This window comes from Macrosteles quadrilineatus, unplaced genomic scaffold, assembly GCF_028750875.1.
Source record: "Macrosteles quadrilineatus isolate MER2022 unplaced genomic scaffold, UCM_ALF_1.0 Scaffold_3__2_contigs__length_128488019, whole genome shotgun sequence".
Classification (NCBI taxonomy): Eukaryota; Metazoa; Arthropoda; class Insecta; order Hemiptera; family Cicadellidae; genus Macrosteles; species Macrosteles quadrilineatus.
The window spans coordinates 112,423,900-112,448,793 of record NW_026542596.1 but is presented as its reverse complement, the minus strand read 5'-3'; the positions used below and the strand labels follow the sequence as shown (position 1 = coordinate 112,448,793).

Sequence of the window (24,894 nt, the reverse complement as noted above, 5' to 3'; positions counted from 1 at the left end):
CCAATCGGCAAAAAAACTGAAGTTGAAATGGTGCAACTTAGCAGCTGACGACGTCTACTCTGGTTTCACAGCTGATACGTTGTTGTGTTTACTTCGACGTAAACATTGTGTTAGAGCCTTGTTTTACTTTATTATTTTATTGAAAAGTGTAGTTATCTTATAAAATAAGTTATAGAATTTACTTAGTGTAAGTTTTTATCAGTATTTTACTTTTTCGTCGTTATAATGACTGAGTTATTAGGCCTATCATGTCGTGTTTCACTTCGTCGTGATAAAGATTGAGCTACAGTATCTTGTTTTACTATATTATTCAATTGAAAAGCTTTTGTATAATACGATGAGTCTTCAAAATAACTTGGTATTCGTGGATGAATGTGGAAAAGAGTTAGATGAAAGTGACATCATAAAACTTATAGGGGATTGTGACAGTGACAGTGATTGTGACTTGTTTGAGGAGAGTGGTTGGAGTGATGATGATGATTTGGAAGGGAGCAGAATTCAAGTGAGTAATAAGTCTAATACGCCTATTGATTATGAGACCACAGTTTCCCCAGAACATAATACTAATTGTGTTAGGCCTAGGCCATTAGAAAGTGACCAGTTGTTGCTTGAACAGCCTTCTTGCAGCTATGCTAGGCCTATGACCCCTCCAGATGCCCTTACTGTCCAATATAATTCAGATTTGTCTAGTAGGCCTGAAATATTTGATCAGCATGTATCTTCTCCATCACGTGATGAAGAATTGCCTAAATCAGTCCAGTTTCTTGATCGGTTATACCGCGGTAGTATGAGCGCGCCTTCTCTCTCGCCTACACCGAGTGAGGAAGCTGACGACCCTGGTTTCCCTGACTCTAGGCCTATAAATGATATAGATAGTGGCAGGCATAGGCCTATGACCCCTCCAAATGTCCAATCTGATTTAGATTTGCCTATTAGGCCTGAATTATTTGACCAGCTTGAATCTTCAATCGTGCCTGCCCTCTCACCTACACCGAGTGAGGAAGCTGACGACCCTAGCTTTCCTGACCCTAGGCCTAAAAGTAAACCTGTTAGGGGCAGGTCTAGAGGAAGAGGTAGGCCTATAGGAAAAAAAGCTATTTCACAACCATCTAAGCCTACTAAAAGGTCCAAAACTCAAACTAGTAACGATACAGCTCCACCAAAAAAGAAGAAAAAGGAGGGTTGGCAGTGGACCAGTACCATAGAAAGTAATATAATAAATAAAATCCCTTTTACTGGTTGTCCTGGTGTTAGAGCAAGTTTGGCTAGAAGTTTAGGCTCAGCTCCCTCTGAATTAGATGTTTTCAATGCGTTTCTTGATAATGACTTTTGGCAACATGTTGCAACAGAGACTAATAATTATGCCAAAGAAACAATTAAGAAAAAGAACGAAGCAGGCGGGGTAGGAAAAACTATATACTCAGAATGGTTTGACACAACTGCAGATGAGATGGCTTGTTTTTATACACTGTGTGTCCTTATGTCGCTTGTAAAAAAAAGAACCATACAATCATACTGGTCGCCTAATGCTGTAACTGAGACCCCTTTTTTTCGTAAAGTGATGCCATTCCGCCGTTTTTTGCTACTGTCCACATTTTTCCACCTTACAGACAATAATAGGAAACCTGTGAATGATAAACTGTGGAAGTTAAGGTACGTTATTGAGTACATGAACAGGAAGTTTTCCCATCTGTACATACCTGATGAAAACATAGCTGTCGATGAGAGTCTTATGAAGTTCCGAGGGAGGTTGGGCTATGTCCAATTTAATCCCAAGAAGAGAGCCAGATTTGGCATAAAGTTTTACAAGTGTTGTGAATCTGGAAGTGGTTATTGTTCTAAATTTAAGATCTATACTGGAGCTGAAGTCAAAGAAAATGTACCGGTTGAAGAAGGAAGTGGGGATTCTACACAGGAGGAAAAGCTTTTAACGAGTGAGGCGATAGTCGTTGAAATGACAAAAGATTTGGCAGGAAAAGGACATACTCTGACAATTGATAATTGGTACTCCTCACCTCTTCTCTTCTATAGACTTAAGCAAATAGGTTTCAATGTAATTGGAACAGCTAACTGGTGGAGATCAAACATGCCAGAGAGCTTCAAAGAGGGTAAACTTAAGTTGGGCGACTACGAGACAGCCTATAGCCACGATATGTTAGCAGTAAGGTGGCAGGACAAGAAGCAAGTTTGCATTTTGTCTACCTTTCATCAAAAAGCTGACAAAAGATCAACTGGCAAGAAAGACAGAGTTACCCAAGAAATTATAACAAAGCCAGAACCAGTGATCTACTATAATCGTTCAATGGGTGGAATTGACCGCGAGGATCAGCAATTAGCGTCGTTTCCTAGTATGAGGAGGTATGCTAAGGGATACAAGAAGATCTTCTTTTACATAATGGACATTGGCCTTTTTAACTCTTATGTAGTGTTCAAAAAATTAACCAGAAAAAAATTGGGGTTCAGTGAGTTCAAGGAGAGGTTTGTCAAGCAAATGTTTGAGTCGCGACAACTGCCACCGTACAATCGAAGAGGACGATCATCCAACTCAGAAACACCTCTGAGGCTCCAGGCAGCAACTTGGGGACATTTTCCTAGGCCTATTCCTCCAAATGAAGTCAAACAAACACCTTCAAGAAGATGTAAGGTGTGTAGTGCCCAGGGAAAGCGCAGTGACAGCCGATGGGAGTGTGAGCTCTGCCTTGTCGCACTTCACATGCCAGAGTGTTTCAAGGCATACCACACCAAAATGAACTTTGCTTGACATTTGGTGAGTTTTTATAAGTGTCATACAGTATTATAGACTAGTTCCAAAACATATATGAGCCCTATGTAGCTAAAAATTACCAATAAAAAAGTTTTTTTTAATTTTTTAATTTTTTTATTTTATTTTTATATGGTATAATAAAAAATTATAGTTATATTTTTTTTGGAAATATTTATATATTTTGAATCTACATTTAATTTTGAATAAGAAAATAATAATATCTTGCATATAAATAGTAAATGTTGCCTGAAAAAAAATTAAATCAGAAATGAATGAAACTAGCCACAACAAATTCGTTTGTTTTGGCCTAGGCGGGTAAAAAAAAAATCATAAGTGAATGGGTTAATTCTGGTTTCAGGGATTTAAAAGTTGACCTTATCGATGTTTCTCAAAGTGAGATATGATAAGCTTGTTTCAGAAGGTTTGGCTATTCTATATACTGTGTTTGGCAATTGAGATATGCATTGTAAAGTGTGCTTTATTCAAGAATGCAATTCGTCCATGTCTATTGTTCATATCACACTTATTTACAGATGGAAATTGGCCAAAACTTTAGTAGGAATCAGGAACTGAAAATGTTTCACAAACCAAATGAAAGACAAGCATCAGCCAGGATAGAACAAAGATGCTTAGGCCTGAATTGTTCCAAGTTTGTTAGAGTAAATAGTAAATATTGCAGCGATGATTGTGGAATGGCATTGGCCAAGGCAAGGCTTCTCGGGGTAAGAGTGTTTTTTATAAAATATTTTTATAAGAATATGAAAATTAAATTGGTTCAGTAAATTTTAGTCTTTTCTTTTTACAATTTTAAAGAAATCTTGCTCATTATCATAGCCTTTAGTGCTGGGTTTACAAAATACTTGTTTTTAACTCTCAAACACTTAGTTTCCTCTCCTTTATATTAAAATAAATATTTAATCTTTATTGGTACATACTTCATCACATTTTAGCGAATTTCCCATATAGGGAATAAGCTATTACCGTAGTACTCATGGTAAGACCTGGACGCGGGGCCGATTTTTTTTTTCGTTTTGAGGTCCCTAGAGGCCAAAAACACCATCCGTTCAAATTCATATATATATATATATTTATATATTTATATGTTTATATATTTATATTCTCGTATTTATATATATATATATATATATATATGTGTCCGTTAGCACGATAACTCGAGCAAAAATGATCAGATTTTGATGAAATTTGGTACAAACGTGTAAACCTACGTTAATTCGAACGAGTTCGCGATCCAGCTTGATCGGACCATGGGAACGGGGGTTTACGGGGGGTTTTATGGGGTAAAAATAGGTTTTCCCCATTTTTGACCCAAAAAACATAAAATTTAGCAATTTCTTTCCAAACCACTTTGTAGAGCTTAAAAAAACAAATAATTTAGTATATTGAAGCGTTATTATGCGCCTAATGGTTACGGAGAAAAATCAAAAAAATTGTAAATTTAAAATTCCCATGTTATTCTTATGGAGAATAAGTAAACTGTTGTAGTTTGCTTTTTTATGAACATATTTTGATCAAATTTGGAAAATGTTTTTATTTCTTACTAACTATTAACATTTTACAATAAAAAAACAGTTTTACCCTCCCTGATGCAGCAAACCTAAGTACTTGTTAAACTAATTCTATTTAAATAGGGAATTAATGTTATATTTTTAAGTAGACATTTCAGTGTAAATCTAATCAGTCAAATGGAAATTCGCTTAGTCTGCAGGTTTGCTGCGGCGGGGGTATTTTAATTCAAAATAAAAAATATGAAAAAATAAAATGTGATGGGTCATTTTTAACACGACTTAATTGTCTATTCCTTCTGACTGATTAGTGATAAGGTGTCACAGTTACAACTCACATCAAGCTAGATTCAAGATTCAAATTCACTTTATTTGATATACATTTTTTTTGTACATGAATGACATCAAGACTAAAACTAACTTAATGACTAAATAGGCCCCTGAATATATGGTTTGACCTAGAAATAATTAGAACACAGATGAAACCATTGTTGTTCGATAGTGAAAAGTATTGTGAATAACATATCAAAAGTCTCCAAAAATATCTTTGGTGGAACACCACCTTTTTTCCAAAATGGCGGCCAAATCCAGTAGTTTTTTGCTTTTTATTAAAATTCTGACTTACCAGTCAATATTGGTGAAAAGTTGCCAATACATTTAATGTTCCTCCTGAAATTACCTTTAAAATGATACCAAATACATGTACCTACAACAAAAAATAAACCCTGTAGAAATAATAAAATATTTCAAATAAAAATATTTGTTATAAATTAATGTAATAGTCCAAGCAAACTAAAAAAAAAAAAAAAAAAAAAAAAAAAAAAAAAACAGACACAGGGATCGTATAAAAATTTGCAAGTAAACATTTAATGGTTGTAATTTTATTGTTGTGTGCAGAGTTACATACCAAAAGTTGCAAAAAATCAGTCCACGGGAAACCCCTAAATTAAGGAAAAAATTGTGGTTTTTCCCAATATTGGACAAATTTTGCAACAAAAGATACCACATGTTTTTTTTGCACATTTTTCGAGATATTGACTTGGAACCACGACCGATATTTATTGGATGGTCCGTACTTAATTTCAATAGGGGACGATTTTTGGGCCGCCATCTTGGATCAGCCATATTGGATATAAATATTTTTTTATGTAATTATAGTGTTGTGACACATCATTATGAACTGGATTTCCACGCTGATTTCAATGCTGAAATCCGTTTTTAAATAAGTTTTTTCGTTGCTTAAGATATATTAAAACGAAAACTCTCTCCTATACATCAGTTATGGACGTATCGTAATTTACTTTGAAAATGTGCTTGGATTATTTTTCTCCAGGTATTATTAATGCTTGCAGTTCGTTCTAGCCTTAAAATATTCAGTGATAAAAGATCTTTCATTTTAGTTAGCTTTCATTTTGTTTTATTTATAGTTAAAACAGACTAGTTATAGACGAGGTACAAACTCCAACACAAAATTAAACTAAACTTTTTTTATCAGTTTTTGTTAAAAGATTTATATCTCGGGTTGTTAATATGTTAACAAGTTCGTTCTGGTATCAAAGTACTCAGTAAATGTTTGGCTTTAATTTTATTGATTATTAAATGACACATGACAAATTTAAAACGAATCATGTAGGCCTACCTTCAATGAACTATTGAATGAATTATTATTATTTTGAAATTTGTCTTTAGTTAAAGACATTTATCCCCAATTCTAAATAACTCCCAATAAGGAATCCATAGCTAAAATAAAAGTCAATACTTGAACGAATAGCTATGACGAGTTTTTCCCGTTTTAACTCTGCACAACACTACAAATAAAATAATAAAACGTTTTGTTGAAATTTGTTAACGGCCATATCCTATATTTATCTAAATATAATTTCCAAGTTACACAGTTACAGTTATTTATAAGTACAGTTATTTAAAGTAAGTTAGTCATATCTTCAACCAAACACCACTCCCAATCTGTTGGATCTGCTGGTGAACTATTTCCACGCCATACTTGAACCTGATAGCACTACCTTAGACTGTTGTTATTTTTCAATGTGTTTTTAAATTGTCAAAGTACGAAACGTCCATAAGAAATGTATGGGGGAGAGTTTTTGTTTTTATATATCTTAAAATTGTAAAACGCTATTTAAAAAAACTGATTTCAGCATTGAAATCAGCGTGGAAATCTAGTTCATAATGATGTGTCACAACACTATAATTACATTAAAAAATATTTATACCTAATATGGCAGATCCAATATGGCTGATCCAAGATGGTGGCCCAAAAAGCGTCCCCTATTGAAATTAAGTACGGACCATCCAATAAGTATCGGTCGTGGTTCCAAGTTAATATCTCGAAAAATGTGCAAAAAAAACATGTGGTATCTTTTGTTGCAAAATTTGTCCAATATTGGGAAAAGCCACAATTTTTTCCTTAATTTAGGGGTTTCCCGTAAACTGATTTTTTGCAACTTTTGGTATGTAATTCTGCATACAACAATAAAAATAAAACCATTAAATGTTTACTTGCAAATGTTTATACGATCCCTGTGTCTGTTTTTTTTTTTTTTTTTTTTTTTAGTTTGCTTGGACTATTACATTAATTTATAACAAATATTTTTATTTGAAATATTTTATTATTTCTACGGGGTTTATTTTTTGTTGTAGGTACATGTATTTGGTATAATTTTAAAGGTAATTTCAGGAGGAACATTAAATGTATTGACAACTTTTCACCAATATTTACTGGAAAGTCAGAATTTCAATAAAAAGCAAAAAACTACTGGATTTGGCCGCCATTTTGGAAAAATGGTGGTGTTCCACCAAAGATATTTTTGGAGACTTTTGATATGTTATTCACAATACTTTTCACTATCGAACAACAATGGTTTCATCTGTGTTCTAATTATTTCTAGGTTTTGCTATTTTTTTTTCTTATTTTAAGGCGCCTAAAAACTAAACATGAATTTATACTACTAAGCTATTTTGTTAATGAAGCCTAAGGCAACTAAAAACACAAAATTAAGTCTGTAAGAATAATCATCACATACTTTATAGAGAAAGTAATAAAAAAAAATATTCATTATTCTTTTCTCTCAGCCATTATTTTAGTAGACAATTTTAAAATTATATGGATTAACTGAAAGAATTATAAAAAAAATCCTATTCAGGCTAGTGAGATATTCCTGTACAATTATGACAATTTTCTTAAGTCGGATTTGTACTTCTGTGTATTTGTCCGTCTAAATATTGATTTTTATTGGTGTTTATGTCTTAAACTAATTCTTTGTGTTGTAATTTTTATGGCTGTTGTTTAGATTGTCAAAGACCAGGCTAAAGATCAGTTAACAAATCCAGGAGCAGCTTATCAAAAAGATACTGCAAAATTAGAAGAAATCAAAAATCAGAAGGAATATCATACAAGGGTGGTTCAAAAATTAAATATAAAAGAACACGTAAGATTTTTTTAACTTTTACCATCCCAGTTTAAAAAATTAGCAGATTTTTTTAGATTGAGCATTTGTTGAGCTCATGGTGTTTTCACTTTTCATGTAGTATTTTAACTGGAATTGCCATTTTTAAATATTTATTTATGTTGAAAGACTTTGCATAAACAAATTTCTTAAGTAACTTTCTACAATAATGCTCTAGAAGTCAAACTTTAAGATAGATTTACTAATTGCTTTGTGTATTTATTTTAATTTATCAGAGTGAATTTATCTATCATAGTGATTGTCTAGTCTTCAAAAACCAATTTTTTCTATCCAATTCATGACAAATAATACGGTACCTCTTAATGCCCTTTTATGGGCCTTATTTTGCTTAATCTGTTGTGTTGTGTGCCCTTTTCATTTTACCAAGGCTTATATTAAATTAGCACAAACCAATGTATATGTATGGTTTAGTAAATCAATAGAGCCTACACATTTTTTGTGAATTATAATAAATATATTTTAATTACCTAATTTTATAAATTTAGCGGACATTGTAAACTAGGAAAGTGGATTTGATAGAGTTATTTTTATGATAGTAGACAGATTCCCCCACTTTTGCAGCATTGCATGTAAGTTATGTCTTTATTCGATTAAAATAAATAAATAGGAAAATCATACCAGGTAAAACTTAAAAGTGTGGCTATTGATTTATTTTGGATGCAAGCCCAGGTATTTTAAGAGAGTATTATTTATGTTTCAGATCGTCAGGCGAATCATAGAATCGACAAAACGGTTGCAGATAATTGAGAATGAAGCAGAAATAGCAGATGACAGCAAAATTCACTGTGTTTGTTGCGGTTGGGAGATACCAAATCGATCTTATGTGAAACATGTAGAAAACTGCTTTAGAAAGGTAAATAAAATAAAAGCTTCAAGTGTTGACGATACTCATCTAATCCTCCTTCAGTTACTGTAACACAGTGGTGTAAATAGCACCCCCGCAACCCCCGAAGTCCGATTGTCACCATTCGCTGCAATCGTGGAAAAAAGATTATGGGTTCCTTTTACAGCGGGAGACGAAGATGATGTGTACAAGACCAAAGAAGATATTAATGATTTTGCCGCAATCGTGAGTTAATATTAACTTAGGTAATTTCTATGACCGCGGGAGACGAATATGATATCTACAAGACCAAAGAAGATATTAATGATTTTGCCGCAATCGTGGATTAATATTAACTTAGGTAATTTCCATGACCGCGGGAGACGAATATGATATTTATAAGACCAAAGAAGATATTCATGATTTTGTTGCAATTTATTGCAGAAAAAGATTATATAATTTCCATGACCTCGGACAAGTGAGGATACAGGATAGGCCAAAGTGGGGGGGGCTAGGCGTTTTGTTGTCCATAGTTACCATTATGCCCCCATAGCGGGAGATGATTACTATGTCCACACGACCATGGGAGATAATATAATGATGTATTGACGGCCACGAGAGATTTTCAGAATTTTACCGCATTTGCGCAAGACGATGATATTGTCCACACGACCCATATTTTTGCCTTGTAATTAACGAATTAGTCTAATTATCAGGATAATAAAAATGGATAACATGCAGGGCCGGATTTAGCATTTTGGCGCCCCTAGGCCCAACCAAATGATATTCCGCCCCCTAGTCTGGTCACAGTTAATTTCCTTCAAATCTCTATTTAAAACTATATCGTATCCCTAGGCCTAAGATAATTGCTTGAATACCACTCCTCGTCAGAATTTTATCATTGCAAGTTACTGTATTTGAAGAATTGACTTGTTTAGCCTTAACAATATGGCGTCTTAAACACTTTTTTTTAGCAATTTTGTGCTTTTAGTAAATGCTCACGTTTGTGGGACTGAAAAAAAACAACTCAACCCTCCGATCATCCTGCAAAAAATCATGGCCATTGATTCCAATTTTAGGCCCAAAAACATGAACTCCATACAGTACGTGTACCATAGATTAAACATAGGTACTCCTTTAGTAGATTTGTCATCATTATGGATTAGCTGAAAACAATTATTGTTATTTAAACATATTTTATAAAAAAAAACTATTTAATCATAAACCATAGGTCGTCTCCTGGTTATATTACAATAAATTAAAACACACATCATAGAACTAACCCTAAAATTATAGAAACAAAAGTAAGTCAAAACCAACGTCCAGTGTCACCAACATGAACTAGACGTGAACAAATTTGAATTTACAATGTGATAAGAAGTTGACTTCAGTTATGTGGTTACATTTAATCTATGGTGGTACTGCATCTAGGTTATATTTCCAAAGCAAAACAGAGCAACATTCCGGCCAACCATACCGATCCTTAGGTTTGAGGAGAAAATTAAAGCATTAATGGTGCTTTGGAGGGTATTGCATTTTTCTAAAACCTATTGCAAACTGAGATTAATATTTTTTCGTTCATTTTAAAGATAAATTCATCATTTTTAAATATTCAACACAACGTATTATATTATATTTTAACTTGATCCTGCAGATTGTTGTAAATTAATCAAAAGATTAGTTAATAACTTATGTTTTGTGAGTGAGGGTGGTAACAATGTCTAGCACGCTACGCATGCGCCCCTAATCACTCTGATCAGTAGTAGAGTAGTACCATAGACTAACCAGCACAAGGGAGTATGTTTTATCTATGGTAGTACCTAGATTTGTCATCCTTATGGAACAGCTGAAGCCAAATTCATTATTAGTTCTGTACGTCCAACTGTAGAGGTTATGTTTTGTTTACAATTTGTTTCTTGTTATTTCAGTTATTTAAAACCTCATTTAACCAAATAAAACTATTTAATCATAAACTATAACTGGTTTCCTAGTTATATAACCAAATAGTAAAGCACAAATCATGAAAATAACACTAAAATAATAGAAACAACATTTTGTCTACCCCAGCGATCAGTGTGGACGTACATGAACTATACACAAAAAACAAGCAAAAAATTTACAATGGGATGAGGAGTCTATATCTATGGCAGTAGTTATACTGTATATCGATGAGTGGCAGTGCAGTGGCAATACGATGCGTACCGATCGGGCGCTCGTCAACATCCTACAGCCTACTCCCGTGTAACCAATGTTTGTTACCAATGTTGTAACGAAATTGATGCGTAATTCTGAAAAATTAGTTTACATTTTCTAACAATTATTTCTACCTTTTAACTTCAGAATCAGAATGCTTTACTAGCCAGGGTTTTTTTTATCAAATATGACTACCTATTTATTTTTATTTTTAGATATAACAAAAAATCCTCTCGGCCTTGCGCCCTCTGGGAGCTCGCGCCCATAGGCCCGGGCCTACCGGGCCTATTGGGAAATCCGGCCCTGATAACATGTGTGATAAATTAAATTTAAAAGCTCCTTGATATAAACATTCTGATACAGACGGAAAATAAGGTATTTTTATTTTATTTCAAAACTATTTACAAACACTCATATTGATATAATGATGTAGTGATATAACTTTTTCATCAAACCATGACTGAAATACTTAACACACTCTTTTATGGAACATAACCCATAATTTATTTGCTATTCTATTTATGATTAATATGTTTGATCATTGTATCGGTGGTCCAAAATTAACTCTTGGGGGGAGGGGGAGGGCGTTTGATTATGTTGTATCGGTGTTCTAAAATAACTCATGAGAGGGGGCCCAAAAAATAAGTTTGCAGGGGGGCCCATAAAAATCTGTTACGTCACTGATCCTTGTTCATGTATATTTCAGGCTGAGAATCAAAACATTGTGGAGAGCTTTAACAAATCCAATACTCCGTTTTGCAACATATTTTGTGACCACTACAATGCATCCAGAAATACGTACTGCTCGAGGCTTCGTTATCTTTGCCCAAGCCATTTCAAAATTAGAAAATCTAGAGACGATGAGGTAATTTAAAGTCATTATTTAAATAATGACAAAACTTAGGATACCTATTATTGGAAAGATTTCAAATGTGTTAGTCACAATGTGCTTTAACTCCAATACAATAGTACAGTAGAACTCCAATCATTCGATTCAATTAGGGATCTTACCGCATTCGGAAATGATGATGATGAAGTCTACAAGTTCGTGGAAGATGTTCAATATTATTTTGCCGCGATTGCGGCTTGTGCTCTCTTTAACTTATAACAATTATTATTACCGTAGTATTTTTAACCTTTCTTTAAGCGATTTTGAGAATCATGATTTGGAGTTGGGATAGTTGGAGTTCTACTGTATTATACAATTCAGGTGGCTAGCAGAGTAGTTACAGTGCTTTTACCTGATGTGTTTATTTATTAGGGTATGGGTTCAATCCTGAGGAGCGTATTTTAAGAGTGAGACTACTTGTTGTTACTGACGATAATTGATAAGATCTGTTTCTATGGCCAAGATCTTTTATCAAAACTTAAAAATGATTGAGGTCAGATTCATGTTCCAAACCATATATAATTGACTGACTTTTCTCAGAATTGAACCGCCAAAACCTACATACATCCAGTTATCGCAATCATCATGTTTAATTGGTTTGACCTTGCTTTTAGGTATGCGGATGTCCAATTGTGAACCAACTCACTGTAGATTTATTCTTTAACGCTGACAAATTTTGCCAAAGGCAGAAAAATTTGTGCACTTTGCATTTCAATTGGGAAATTCTTGCAATTAGCGAAGTTGACACTGAACGTCTTAGAGAGGTAAGAACGCTGTACCATCTCTAATCTATAAAACACATAGTTTTGTCAAACATGTAGCTATACTGATCTCCTTTTCCTTGATTCCAATAGTACTTTATAAATTGCTAGTGTGAAGGTCTACTTTGTTAGATATGTATTTTTTTATTTAATATATTATGTGGTTGAATTGGTTCTAAAATAAGGTATTTTTTATTATAAAACTATATGATCAGTCTGTTTTCTTTTTTCGTTTCAGTTAATCAAACTTAACAGTTTAATCAAAGAAGAAGGAGAAATTTTGTCCAGGATGGCAAATAGAAGAGGAGTTTTGGGATTGCTACTCAACTCTTCTCAAGAACACAAATAATTGTTTTGAAATAAATACTTCACTAATATTTTAGTATTTCTTTAATGAGGCCTTTTGCCAGCTATGCAGACAAAGGTTATGTTTATGATAATATATTTTAATATCAACATATATTGGTATTTAAACATAAAGAAATATTCTGTCAAGTAGCCTACATTTTATATAGGTAAAATAATAAAAATAAAATTATATATGTATAAAGAGAAAACCTAAGGTAGGTTTAGTTTGGCTAGCATACACCATACACATACCAACACAAGTAATGGGATTTTTATCCCATTGTAAATTTTTAAGCTCATTTTTTGTGTCTAGTTCATGTTGGTGACACTGATCACTAGTGGGAAGAATTTTTTAAGAATTATTTTAGGGTTAATTTTATGGTGTGTGCTTTACTGTTTGGTTATGTAACTAAGGGTCGAGTTATTGTTTATGATTATATATTTTTATTTGTCTGGTACTGAAATAACTAGTAGTAAATTGTAATCAAAACGACCTCTACAGTTCACAGGTCGGAACTAACAATAAAATTGTCTTCAGCTGCTGATCCCTTTTAAAACCCATTGGCGCCGACTTACGACTTACGAGCGTTACTCATACTCGTACAGCTGCTGCAGGCTGTACGCCCGGCGGCTGACTTACAAGTGCCGCTCGTGTCACTGCTACGCAGCGCTACGCAGCGCTACTAGTTATTTAATTATTATTCTTCCCCCTTGTTGTTTATTCTTACTTTTATTTATTAAGTTGTTGTTTATTAAGGGGACTGTGACCGTAAAAATGATCAACAATTGAAATTTTTATTTTTTGGTCTTTTATTATTAATTAAAATCTTCTGATTACAACGGTATAATTATTTTTTTCCTAGCTTGACTGGAAGTTAGTAAAAAAAATAAAAGAAAATGTTTTTACCCGGTCTCATAGCAACAAAACATTGTTTAGTTATCTTGCACATGGGCCTACGTTTTCTGCGATTCCCGTAAGTTAGCTTTTTATAACTTTGATGTCACTTTTCTCAGCTATCTGTAGGACTAGAGTATCCAAATTTTTACCACATATTTTATACTTAATATACTAGTTCCTCCCAGAAGGATTTTGATTTATTACACCCACGAGTCGTAAAAAAAATCTTTTTGTACTAAATTTCTAGGAAAAAATTGTAATTTTTTGAAAATTAAAAAAAAACACTTGGTGTAAATATATTTTTTAAATCTTCTAGGAGGAACTAGATAAACATATGGCCTTTAAAATAAAAAAAATTAAGGCTCTACCTGTCATAGTTCTCTAGATATGTAGCATATAGATAACATTATATAAGATAGGCAGTCACAGTCCCATTAAGTTTATAAATATCTTGCATCTTGTTTTGCATATTTACTACTTTTTTTGCAAATAACAAACAAGGTTGTGTTGCCATGGAAAGCAGATATCACCCAAAATCAGCTGCGGTAAGGTAAAACAAACTACTATAAAATCCAATGTATGTTTGTTTGTTTGTTTGTTTGTCCTTTATGGACTCCGAAACCACTCGGCAGATTGTAATGAAACTTTCAGGCATTATTAAGCATTATTCAAGGGTGGTTTGTGTGAAGTTTGGTGCAGATCCATCAAAAGGGCTTCGCCCCAGTGGCTCTGGAGTTTCCCATGTTAACCTTTTGATTACTCATATTTAAATGGAATTATAGAATCTTAACAGCTGGTTCAACTAATCAATTTGATTCTGTGATGTTCAACAGCATTAAAAAGGTAATAGGTTTACCAACAGGGTGCTGCACTACTATTATTACCTAGTATTATTGACAACAGCTAATTTGCAACCAAAAGGTGAGTGAGCGTAGCGAACGAACTTCAACCTGTGGCCGAGTTAGCGTAGCGAACGATCTACTCTGAAGGCAAGTGAGCGCAGCGAACGAGCTCCAACCTAAAGGTGAGTAAGTGTAGCTAACGAACTTCAACCAGGACGTGATTGAGCCGTGCGAAAGAGCTCATCTTGAAAATGAACGAGCATTGACATAAAACCACATATTAGGACAGGACGACGTCTGTCGGGCCAGCTAGTATACTTATAAAGGAAACTTGTGATTTTTCTACGTAGGGAATCAATTGAACTTTATAACAGTAGTAGTGTCATTTGGTGTCTGGTGTAATCTTTGAATTTGTAAATCAAGTTTACTTTTAAAAAATAGTCTTAAAATTTGTATTTTAATCTTTATAATTTTTTTTTACATTTTACATTTTGACTATCTCATACCACTGTGAGCGAAAAGACATAAGAATAATTAATTTATTACCAAAGGTTTTCTTTCTATAACAATTAGAGTAAAAGTCTACAAATTTGGTAAAATCAATCAGGCAGGGGCATTAATTCCTTCCACAATGGGTTAAAGAAATCTACTAAGGAGTATTTTTTATCTCAAAATGCCATTTTACTAGTTATAAAAACAAAAACAATGAAAACCAAAAAATATATATGTGGGGTTGTATATAGTAGCATAAGGTGATAGAATATTTCAGTTTTGGTGGGGAACATGCCCCTTGAGGTGGTTATAGTATACACTATACAAGTCCCTGAACGTTAAACCGCCCAGACCCCAATTTTTAAGGACCTCGGCTGTCCGCTATGACGTCATCAAGATGGCGGCTGTAAAATGATGCTGAGTCGCCATGGTTATAACACCCAAATGCCTGAACCGATTTTAATGAAATTTGGCATTCAGAATACATTATCTCGGCCCAGCTTGCCAATGGTCGAGTTAAAAGTCCTTTCCGAATGGCACCCAATAGTAACTATAAAATAAGAAACATGCTTGCTATTTAGGAAGGGAGCCCGGTTAAAATACGCGTACCAATCTCATTCTCATAGTTTTAATGATGTAATTGGAATCTTTGAAGAGATCTGCACGCTGCGTCATAACATTTGAATATGAAACATTCTCATATAATAGGCCTACAAAAATAAATTCCAAGTTGAATAATTTTGATTCCTATATTACGCTAACAAACTCTTAAGATAATGTTGAAAATGCATGCATTGGCCATACAATTACAATATTTATAATCAATGGCACAAGATCAGCCAGAGTAAGCTGTTCCTTCACTTTTTACACAATAATACGTTAAATGTTGAATAATTTGACACAATATATATTATTGTGCTATTAGCTTACTTTTTTCATAGTGATAAGTACTTACAACAATAATTTTATAAACTTTGTCATAGTCTTATAATCAACGCTTCCAATGAGATTAGTACTGTATTAAATTAAGCAGTCAGAATCAAATAATGTTCTTGAACTTCATGGTGTTAAGCTTAAGCTTGCTTAGTTGAGGGAAAACGTGATTGTTGTATTGTATCAACATCAACGTCAAATGTTATAAACATAACCTCCATCTTACCTTAACTTAAGATTTTCCTAGTAAAAATCTTATGCGGTTTGATTAAATTGTTTGCTCTTGAACACAGCTCTAAGATTAGATCGAGCATCAATTAAAAAGTTTCAATAGTGTTTCGGGGTGTCTGCATAGCCATTAGCCATCACGACTTGTCCCTGAGCTGGAACTGTTGTAACTGTATACTCTTGTAGGTTTAATTATGTAATTTTTTATTTGATATTTTCTAAGGGAATAGGATCAACAAATAATAACGCAAACAATTGTTTTGTACAATATACATACTTTTTGCTATCATCACCACTTAAAATAAAAGGTTTCAATAATTTGTTTCCTATTTACAACTAACCTAAGTTAAGTTAACTTAACCAATTCCCTAACTTACATCTTGAGTTATTGTGTGTAGCCTATGTGTCTGTCTCTTTCTTATGATTTGATGATTAATTTAAGCTAAGTTATGTTGAATTCTTACACCTTTTGAATAGCCCAGGCAATGTCACGGGTAGACTTTCATAAGCAGGACTCCAATAAGCCGAATGAAATAATCTAAAAACACTTAATTTTAACAGAATTTTCGATATACCGATGTTATTTGATACCGATTATTTCATTTGATATAAGTTAACTTATCAAATGAAATACCGGTAACCAATATAAGTTATCTTGGAGTCCTGCTTATGAAAGTCTACCCTACGTTTTGAAAGGGGACGGTCCAGGCTGCACTTTACTTCACGTCCTACACTCATTCCAATGAAAATATCGATCGATATATCAATGTAATGACTGGGACGGGTGGTGTCGTCCTGGAATCCAGCTACTAGGAGGTGACGAATTGTGGATATTTATAGGCATGCACTGTGGATGCGATACTCCCTGGTGTGGATTAACGTCCGCACGAGAGAGTACTACGACTATCCACAGTACTATCCTGATAATTAGACCAATTCTTATATACCAAAGGCTAAAATGTGGTTCGGATTCCACTATAATCTGTAGGTCCCTTAGTTGCCATTAGCTGTATGGGCTATTAATTAACAGCTGTGTTTAAGGAATATGTCGGCCTTAATCACTAACAAGACTACAAGTTTGTGCTACTCATCTCCATTCATACTTGGCTTAAAATACCTACTTTGTATGGTCGCCATTTCACTGTAAAGTATTAAAAGTATTAAGTATAACAACTTGGCTACCCAGAAAATCTAAGTTATTAATCAGACTTGGTTGTTTTAGCTTGTTTAAGCCTAACTTTAGCTATTCAGGTGATGTCATTCCCCTAGGTACCTATTTTTAAATCAGTAAAGTGTAGAACTGCTTTATCAGTTTGAATGCAGTTTGCATGACTTGTACTCTCAAAGTTTGGTTTTAAATACCGGTACTCTTGGTCACCAATGGCTGGTTGTAATAGGCCCTAGTGTATTTACAGGGTAGTTAGACCCATCTATAAGCTGTAATCCACACCTTTAATATTTATTTAATGTAAAAAGATCGATCCCTTAGACGAAAAGAACCCTTTACCAAAGGTCAACCCAGTATGCTAATACTTAATACCGATTAATGCTACTAGTTTTTCTAACCTGCCCCTAGTATGCTAGGTTTGCGAAATTCTTTTTAAAGCTTTCAGTATGAGTATGCTTTTGGATGTATGAAATATGTCTTGATTTGTGTAGGCCCTACTTATATGAATAGTAAACTTTGCAGCAGATGAAACATAAGTTACAGACAAGGAAGCCCAAACATCGATGTACGGATAACAACGTTACGAAAACATCGATGTTTTGGGAATAAGACATCGATGTTTTTTCAGGTGTTCGTATGTTCTCTGTACCTTCCAGTAATGGAATACATCGATATCTCAACACTTGGCCAAAAACATCAGTAACCTACCATCGATGAAAAAAACATCGTACATTGATGCTCATCCCCAAGCCCAACCCACCTTCTTCATATGCCTAAATAAAACTGTTTGTTGTAAAATGATCAACCATAAATTAGGCCTAAGCACTTCTAGATCCCTTTGTCGTGTTGGTAATCTTTGCACTCTAAACCTCTTTGCATTTACTGATTCAATAAATTTTCTCCCCATTGTCTTCTAATCTCTTGTCTCGTTCTTGTCCAATTCAATTCAATTTATTTATTTCCACGGTAACACATATGTTTCTAGGCCTACTTATATGTTCTCTAAACACATGTTTGCTTTACACACACAGACTTGTCCAAATTGCCATATAGGTAGTTTAAGTTAGGATGCTATCCGAACCGCTCAACACCTAAAATTAGACCTTGAATTCATAATCTTTTATGTAGTTTTTTCGGACATTTGGGACTCTATCCGACAACAATTTATTGTATTTTAGGATTCAGGGTTAAAAAAAAAACTGTAAAATAGACAAAATATTTATATTTTTAATCTGTGAAACAATAATCAACATTTTTCCTGGAAGAAGAATAACTACAGCTTAACAAAATATATTTTGGTTAATCTTTCCTCTCAACAGCAATGTCTCGCTATTCCTCTCACATTCAGTCTTAGTAAATCGTACCTTGAACTCATTGATGCTATTCATTTATTTACGCCACACTACACTGTTTTAGCAAAATTCCCACACAAGGATTTAGTCCAGAAACAGCTATTTGCCGCCACCTTAATCAAATGAGGTTTCATTACATAATTCTGTACTGTAATAAGTTTTTACCAGACACCAATTAGCTATTATATTTGGCAATGAGTGGTTATTTGTAAGCAAAAACATTTTTAACCTCTCTCAGTCAGAGGTTATGAATAGTGATTGTTTGTCTTTTAGTCGGTAGTAATTTGTACCGGTTTTTATTGTTAAATTAGCTTAGAGTAGTATGGTGTAAAATATTGTGCGTCACTCATCCAAAATGTGTTTACCGGACTCGTATGTTAATCCCCCACTCGACTTTGTCTCGCACAGGAACCCCACTTGTCCGGTAAATACCTATTTTCAGGACTAGTAACGTAATATACTATTGCTTTAAAAGATTATATGTTTTTATGTTTTTGTTAAAGGAATGGTGTCCCCACTTCAGACATTACGAGTGTGTTGGCTGACAACAAGTTCCGTAGCCTTCACTTTCTTACAAGGATCTAAACGTGGGGCTCCTTTATTGAACCACACATCCTGTGTAGCAATGTCAAGCTCAACAAACGCTTCAGGAGAAACTAAACCGAAAATATTTGTCACTCGCACTGACTATCCCAAGAATGGAATTGATCTTTTGCTAAAAAAGTAAGTTTTAGAATTCCGACTGTTTGGATTTATAGCCTAGCTATCGTTATTTGTTAGTGGCAAAAGAACTAGACTTTTTTCGTTGGTTTTTTTAGGTTTTTTAAGGTTTTTTAGTACGTAGATTAAACCTGGGGAGTCCCTCATACTTCATGTGTGAAAAAGAACTCTTAAACTCTTGTCAAAATAAAATGTTTTTCAGTTCAGGTTAACAGTTTGTTAAGCTCCACCTAGGTGTATAAAAGAAGCTGTGTGCATAGAGAGGTGTAAATTCGTCCAGTTTGCGCAGCTACCTCACAAGCGAGCTGAATGTGTTTTATTTTACCAAATCATTTGTTTTCTTGTAATTTCTCAAAGACTTTCAAATGACATTCGTCACGAATTAGCATTGAATATATCGAATATAGCGCATTCAATATTGAATATGGTAGTGTTATACAGAATGGCAGTAGTGTAGAACATTTGATAGTGACTACTTTTTAATCGAAAAATAGTAAAGCAGTAAATACTGTACCTATGGCTGTTTAAAGGCTGTGCCACACTCACCTTACCTCGCTGAATTTTTTTCACGGGCGTTACACGTGTGTTTGGGCGATAAATTGGTATATGTGGTAGGCCACAATAAAAATGTCAGTAAACGCATTTACCAGTTTTGCTAGTTTGACCAGCGAGACTGACAAACGGAATTGGATGTGTATTCTCTACTAACATTCCACGGGCGTTGCGTGTAAATCAAGGTAAACTCAAGGTAATTTTCAATGTTAGAAAAAACATTCATTCACTAAGGTAGGTAATCAATAACCTTTAAAAAAAAGTTAAATGCATTTTAATATTGTCTTTTATTGAAGATGTCAATAACTATTATATATGATTGCTCACCATTTTCTGTCACTGACACCATTGGAATGTTAAGATCTAAGTTTAGGTCCCTAGGCATTTAAAAATGTTGTTGTGTATGTGGTAGGCAAAACTAACTTAAATACCGTACATGTTCTTTAAAAAACGTAAATTAATTTTTATTAAAATTGTAAAGTGACATTTATTTGAATGAGCTTCAAGTTCTTCACCTACAATAAATAAGCATAGTTGACATAATATTTAAATTATGTTCTAGGTACGATGTAGAAATTTACCCCAAAGAGAAGACAATTATAAGTAAAGAAGAGCTTATCCTAGGAATCAAGGGGAAATCTGGGATATTTTGTAGTTTAAATGATAAGATTGATAAAGAAGTATTAAGTGCAGCAGGTAACATTTCCTATAACCTTTACATATAAATATTTAGTTTTAGTTTGCGTACTAGGATAATTCTGATTACTTCTGATATTTTTTGTAGTAGCTCAAACCCCCAATGGTCTAAATTCATCATTGAGCCATCAGAAAGAATGCTAGGCCTACCTATAAAAGACAGAATTGTGCGCTTTGTAAAAGTAAACACCCCCTCCACAGAAAACCTGCAGACTAAGTAAATTGTCATTGAATTTTCACTTAAATATTTCCTTAAACATGTCTGATGTTATTTTTGGCTCTACAATGGTGTGGAAAGAAATTGCCAAATGCTTTGCAGGTCAAAATGGGAAAACCCTATTTTTCCTCCATAAAAACCCCATAAAACCCCGTTCCATTTAGGACAGCTGGGTCCAGGTTCAAACCATCCAAATACTTAAGATCACACTGGGCCCCTTTAGAGTAGGTACTGTACTAGGTGAGCATCTTGACTTATCAGCTATTTTTGCCTTTGACAGGTCCACAACTGCGAGTGGTAAGCACGATGTCTGTTGGTGTGGAGCATGTCGATCTCAAAGAGTGTCAAAAGCTGTCTATAAAAGTCGGCTACACCCCTAACGTTCTAACAGAGGCGACAGCAGAACTTACCATGGCTTTACTGTTAGCTACTTCTCGTCGGCTGTTTGAGGCCAACACACAACTCCGCACGTAAGTAGCCTACACTTCCTGCCAAGAGCATAGCAAGTTAGTTATTGTTTAATGTCGAGGCTACACTCCCAAAATATATTTTAAACTTATTTTTCTTCTTTGGTATTAATATTTACTATCATTCTTTTTTATTATGTACTTTTACCTACAGCATTTAAAATTATATTTTCTCCTCTGTACACTGCATTTTCAAGTTGGCCTATAAAATATGGGGTTGTATGTTGTTTTCTAGCAATCTAGGACTATAGTTTCTTTACTTTCCTTTCTTGATGAATTTGCGTCTTAGGGTTTGTAAGAATAAAAAAATTAAGGTTACCTATGTTAGCTGTTTTAAGCAACTGATACTGATGGATTAGCTAATAAAGTTAAGATTTGCTTCATTATTGCAGCATGATCCACGTGGTCATGACCACGCATCTACCCGTGCCGCGGCGTAATGTACTGTACTGGCCAGTATCTTTGAACATAATGTCAATCCGTGTTTTCATGTTTCATGTTATACGTGTGTGTTTTTGTGATTACCGATGACCTCAATTTGAGTGATGTGACATTTTTTAACCACCTGATGATGGGATTTTAATGTCGAAACCGGTCGCCTAAGACCACAATATGATCACTAACGGACAGGTAATATAAACCATTTTATGAAAAAGTTAATCGGTCCTGGGCCCAAATCTTACCATGAGACCTACGGTATAGCGACTTTCCTATAGGGAAATTCGCTAAAATAAGCAAAGAAATTTCAAAAATCACTGCTGAACTTTGTGAAATGGTGCCCTTGAGTAAGAAAGGCTGAAGAGCCCAGGTTTAAATCAACTCAATCAAGGTAAAGAGGTAAAGAAAAAAATGATTTTTAGCCATGGTCGTTCAATACTCATGAGTAAAATTTCAAAGTTTTATGCTGATGATTGTTACTACAGTGGAGGCTGGAGCTCATGGGCCCCAGTATGGATGTGTGGTCCAGCACTGAAGGGTTCCACAATTGGACTTGTAGGCTTTGGACGGATTGGTAGAGAAGTAGCATACAAACTGAAGGCATTCCATGTTGGCAAAATACTTTACACTGATTCTGGTAAATCACCGTCTGCTGATAAAAAAGAAGGTAAGTGGTTTTTAGGGTGGTACTTCTAGTTTGTCAGTAATTACCAAGTCCAATTTTTGCAGTGTGGGTTACTGCAGACAGGTTCAATATTTACTGTTTTTTTTTTACTCAAAACAAAAGGTTATGTCCATCACTCTTATACAAAAACACAACAAATTGGTAAACGTATCTTTGATATACAGCTATTCCCAAATCTGTAAGTGAACTTGTTATGTATTTATTCTATGCCTCCACAGTTCTTCTTTCTCATCTCTTCATCTTTCCTCTTTCACTTCTTCAACCCTCCCTTCTAGCATCCTTCTCACATGTCAAAATTATCTTATTTTCTACAAATAAAACTTATAAGGCAGCATTTTTTAAAAATCTCTTAATGAAATGTCTAATTCAATTTGATCTTGCTTTACTCTCAAAATCTGTTAAAATTCTCATTTGTACAGTTTTTAATCTCTACCTATTCAAGTTTTCTTCACAGTTAAAAATTTCAACAAAATGCTCTTATGTGTAATTGTGTATGATTGCAATATAATTTGATAAGTCAATGTTTGGCACCCCAAACGTTTCAGTTGATCGATAAATAACGGATTTAAGTTGACAACTAGTATCAATTAATGATGCTACCTAACTAAAGGTCTACGTTTAATGGTATATCAGGGTTTCAGCTGTTTCCTTTCAAAAAACAGAAAACACAAATAAATAAATAAAAAGGTACATGAAATTTTTCAGCTGCTACTGAGCTGGGAGCTGAGAGGTTGGATCTAGAACCGTTGTTGGCTGCCGCTGACTTTGTGATTGTCACGTGTGCTCTGACTCCCCAGACACAAGGAATGTTCAACTCACAGCGATTTGGCCTAATGAAACCCACAGCTATCTTCATCAACACTGGAAGAGGAGGTGATGACTTTTTTATGAGTTTTGATGGTAGTTTACCTCAAAAGGCTATTTTAATACTTAAATACTTTTCTTTGAAATGGCGACCATACAAAGTAGGTATTTTAAACCACGTATGAATGGAGATGAGTGTATGATGAGTTGCGCGATCTTGTAGTCTTGTTAGTGACTAAGGCCGACATATTCCTTAGACACAGCCGTTAATTAATAGCCCATACAGCTAATGGCGACTAAGGGACCTACAGTTTATAGTGGAATCCGAACCACTTTTTTTCCTTGGTATATACGAATTGGTCTAATTATCAGGATAGTACTGCGGATAGTCGTAGTACTCACCCGTGCGGACTTCAATTCACACCAGGGAGTATCGCATCCACAGTGGTGGATTTAAATATTTTTAAATCTCAGTTCAGAAAAAGGAAACATTGCTTACTGTCTGCTTAAATAACTTACTGAATACTATAAAAGAAATTGTGTATACATAGAGGTCCAGTGACGTCTGGTTAGTTTGGACCAAACACGCTCTTAAATAAATCAGCGATTGTTGCACTGACATTAAAATTTACTTTTAAATTTAATGAGTTTAGGCTCATTTCTTCCCTAAACTGCATTCAATACATTTGTGTAAATTTTAAAAATACATATTTCTTTAATTATTAGGAAATGTAAAAATGTATGTAAAAACATATCAGAATTTTTTTTTATGCTTCAAAATGATATTGGTTAGCTCTATGAAAAAATTATAATTGTCTGTCTTAATTTTAGGTCAAAAGAGAAAGAGCATATTATATTTTAACTTTCTTTGACATAATAATTTTCAACGCAGCATGGTTTTGTTTGCAGGAGTGGTAGACCATGAGGCTTTGTACGATGCTCTCAAAAACAGCAAGATTTGGGCTGCGGGGTTGGACGTAATGACACCAGAGCCATTACCTACGGACCACAAACTCATAGAGCTTCCGAACTGTGGTATGTCGTCCAAACAATATGAAGCATAAATAATTGCCTATTGAGTTCCTCTTTCTTGGACAATAAGAGTAATCTTATTTAACTTTACTAATTTGGTTAACTGTTTCAGTTCTACTTCCCCATATCGGCAGTGCTACTTACCAGTCTCGCATGGCAATGAGTGAACTCACAGCAAACAACATTATCTGCGCCCTTGAGGGACGACCAATGCCAGCGGAATACCTTTGATTACGACTAAACATCGCTTCCTTAAACATAAACATTCAATGACGTAACCAACCTAACCTCGACTGCTTGAAATCAAATCAAAGTGCCACCAATGCAAATATTTACTATGCTAGATTATTAGCACTAAGTCATAGATAAGCTTGAAATGTATTTATTAAATATTTAATACTTTATGGAATAGAGTTTATACTTTGTTAAAAGTTTTATACTCGTTAGAGAATTGTTTTACCAAATATATAACTGTTCTGGAATTGTGTGTGGATTTTTTTGTCTAGTACCAAACAAATTATTACCAAAAATTAATTTGTTTGCAAATTTATTTTAATATTGTTAAATTTTTTTTATCTAGGCCA

General features: G+C 34.2%; 2 protein-coding genes across 3 annotated transcripts in view; both read left to right on the top strand.

Annotated features, from left to right (window-relative positions):
- The window catches only part of LOC128990295 (CXXC-type zinc finger protein 1-like), a 29,523-nt gene extending 16,720 nt beyond the window's left edge, over positions 1–12,803 (top strand). Inside the window, exons 6-11 of the mRNA XM_054412621.1 lie at positions 3,298–3,486; positions 7,596–7,733; positions 8,473–8,625; positions 11,495–11,653; positions 12,292–12,441; positions 12,677–12,803. Of these exons, the coding sequence (XP_054268596.1) occupies positions 3,298–3,486; positions 7,596–7,733; positions 8,473–8,625; positions 11,495–11,653; positions 12,292–12,441; positions 12,677–12,787 (900 nt within the window). The 3' untranslated portion in view covers positions 12,788–12,803. The remainder of the gene's footprint in view (positions 1–3,297; positions 3,487–7,595; positions 7,734–8,472; positions 8,626–11,494; positions 11,654–12,291; positions 12,442–12,676) is intronic.
- Positions 12,804–16,147: 3,344 nt separating this feature from the next.
- LOC128989652 (glyoxylate reductase/hydroxypyruvate reductase) lies at positions 16,148–24,786 on the top strand. Of its 2 annotated transcripts, none has more exons than XM_054411615.1 (8): positions 16,148–16,361; positions 19,203–19,422; positions 20,534–20,667; positions 21,165–21,354; positions 22,275–22,456; positions 23,180–23,347; positions 24,188–24,313; positions 24,423–24,786. In XM_054411615.1, the coding sequence occupies exons 2-8, from the start codon at positions 19,205–19,207 to the stop codon at positions 24,539–24,541; spliced, it is 1,137 nt and encodes a 378-aa protein (XP_054267590.1). In that variant the 5' UTR covers positions 16,148–16,361; positions 19,203–19,204; the 3' UTR covers positions 24,542–24,786. The 2 variants fall into 2 exon arrangements, with proteins under 2 accessions (XP_054267590.1, XP_054267591.1); XM_054411616.1 differs by lacking the exon at positions 16,148–16,361 and adding an exon at positions 16,371–16,487.
- Positions 24,787–24,894: the final 108 nt, after the last annotated feature.

Coding starts and splice junctions, on each gene's coding strand:
- LOC128989652 (XM_054411615.1), top strand. CDS start 19,205: ATGGTGTCCCCACTTCAGACATTACGAGTGTGTTGGCTGACAACAAGT. Junction 22,457..23,179: donor GTCTGCTGATAAAAAAGAAG/GTAAGTGGTTTT, acceptor GAAATTTTTCAG/CTGCTACTGAGCTGGGAGCT. Junction 23,348..24,187: donor CATCAACACTGGAAGAGGAG/GTGATGACTTTT, acceptor TTTTGTTTGCAG/GAGTGGTAGACCATGAGGCT.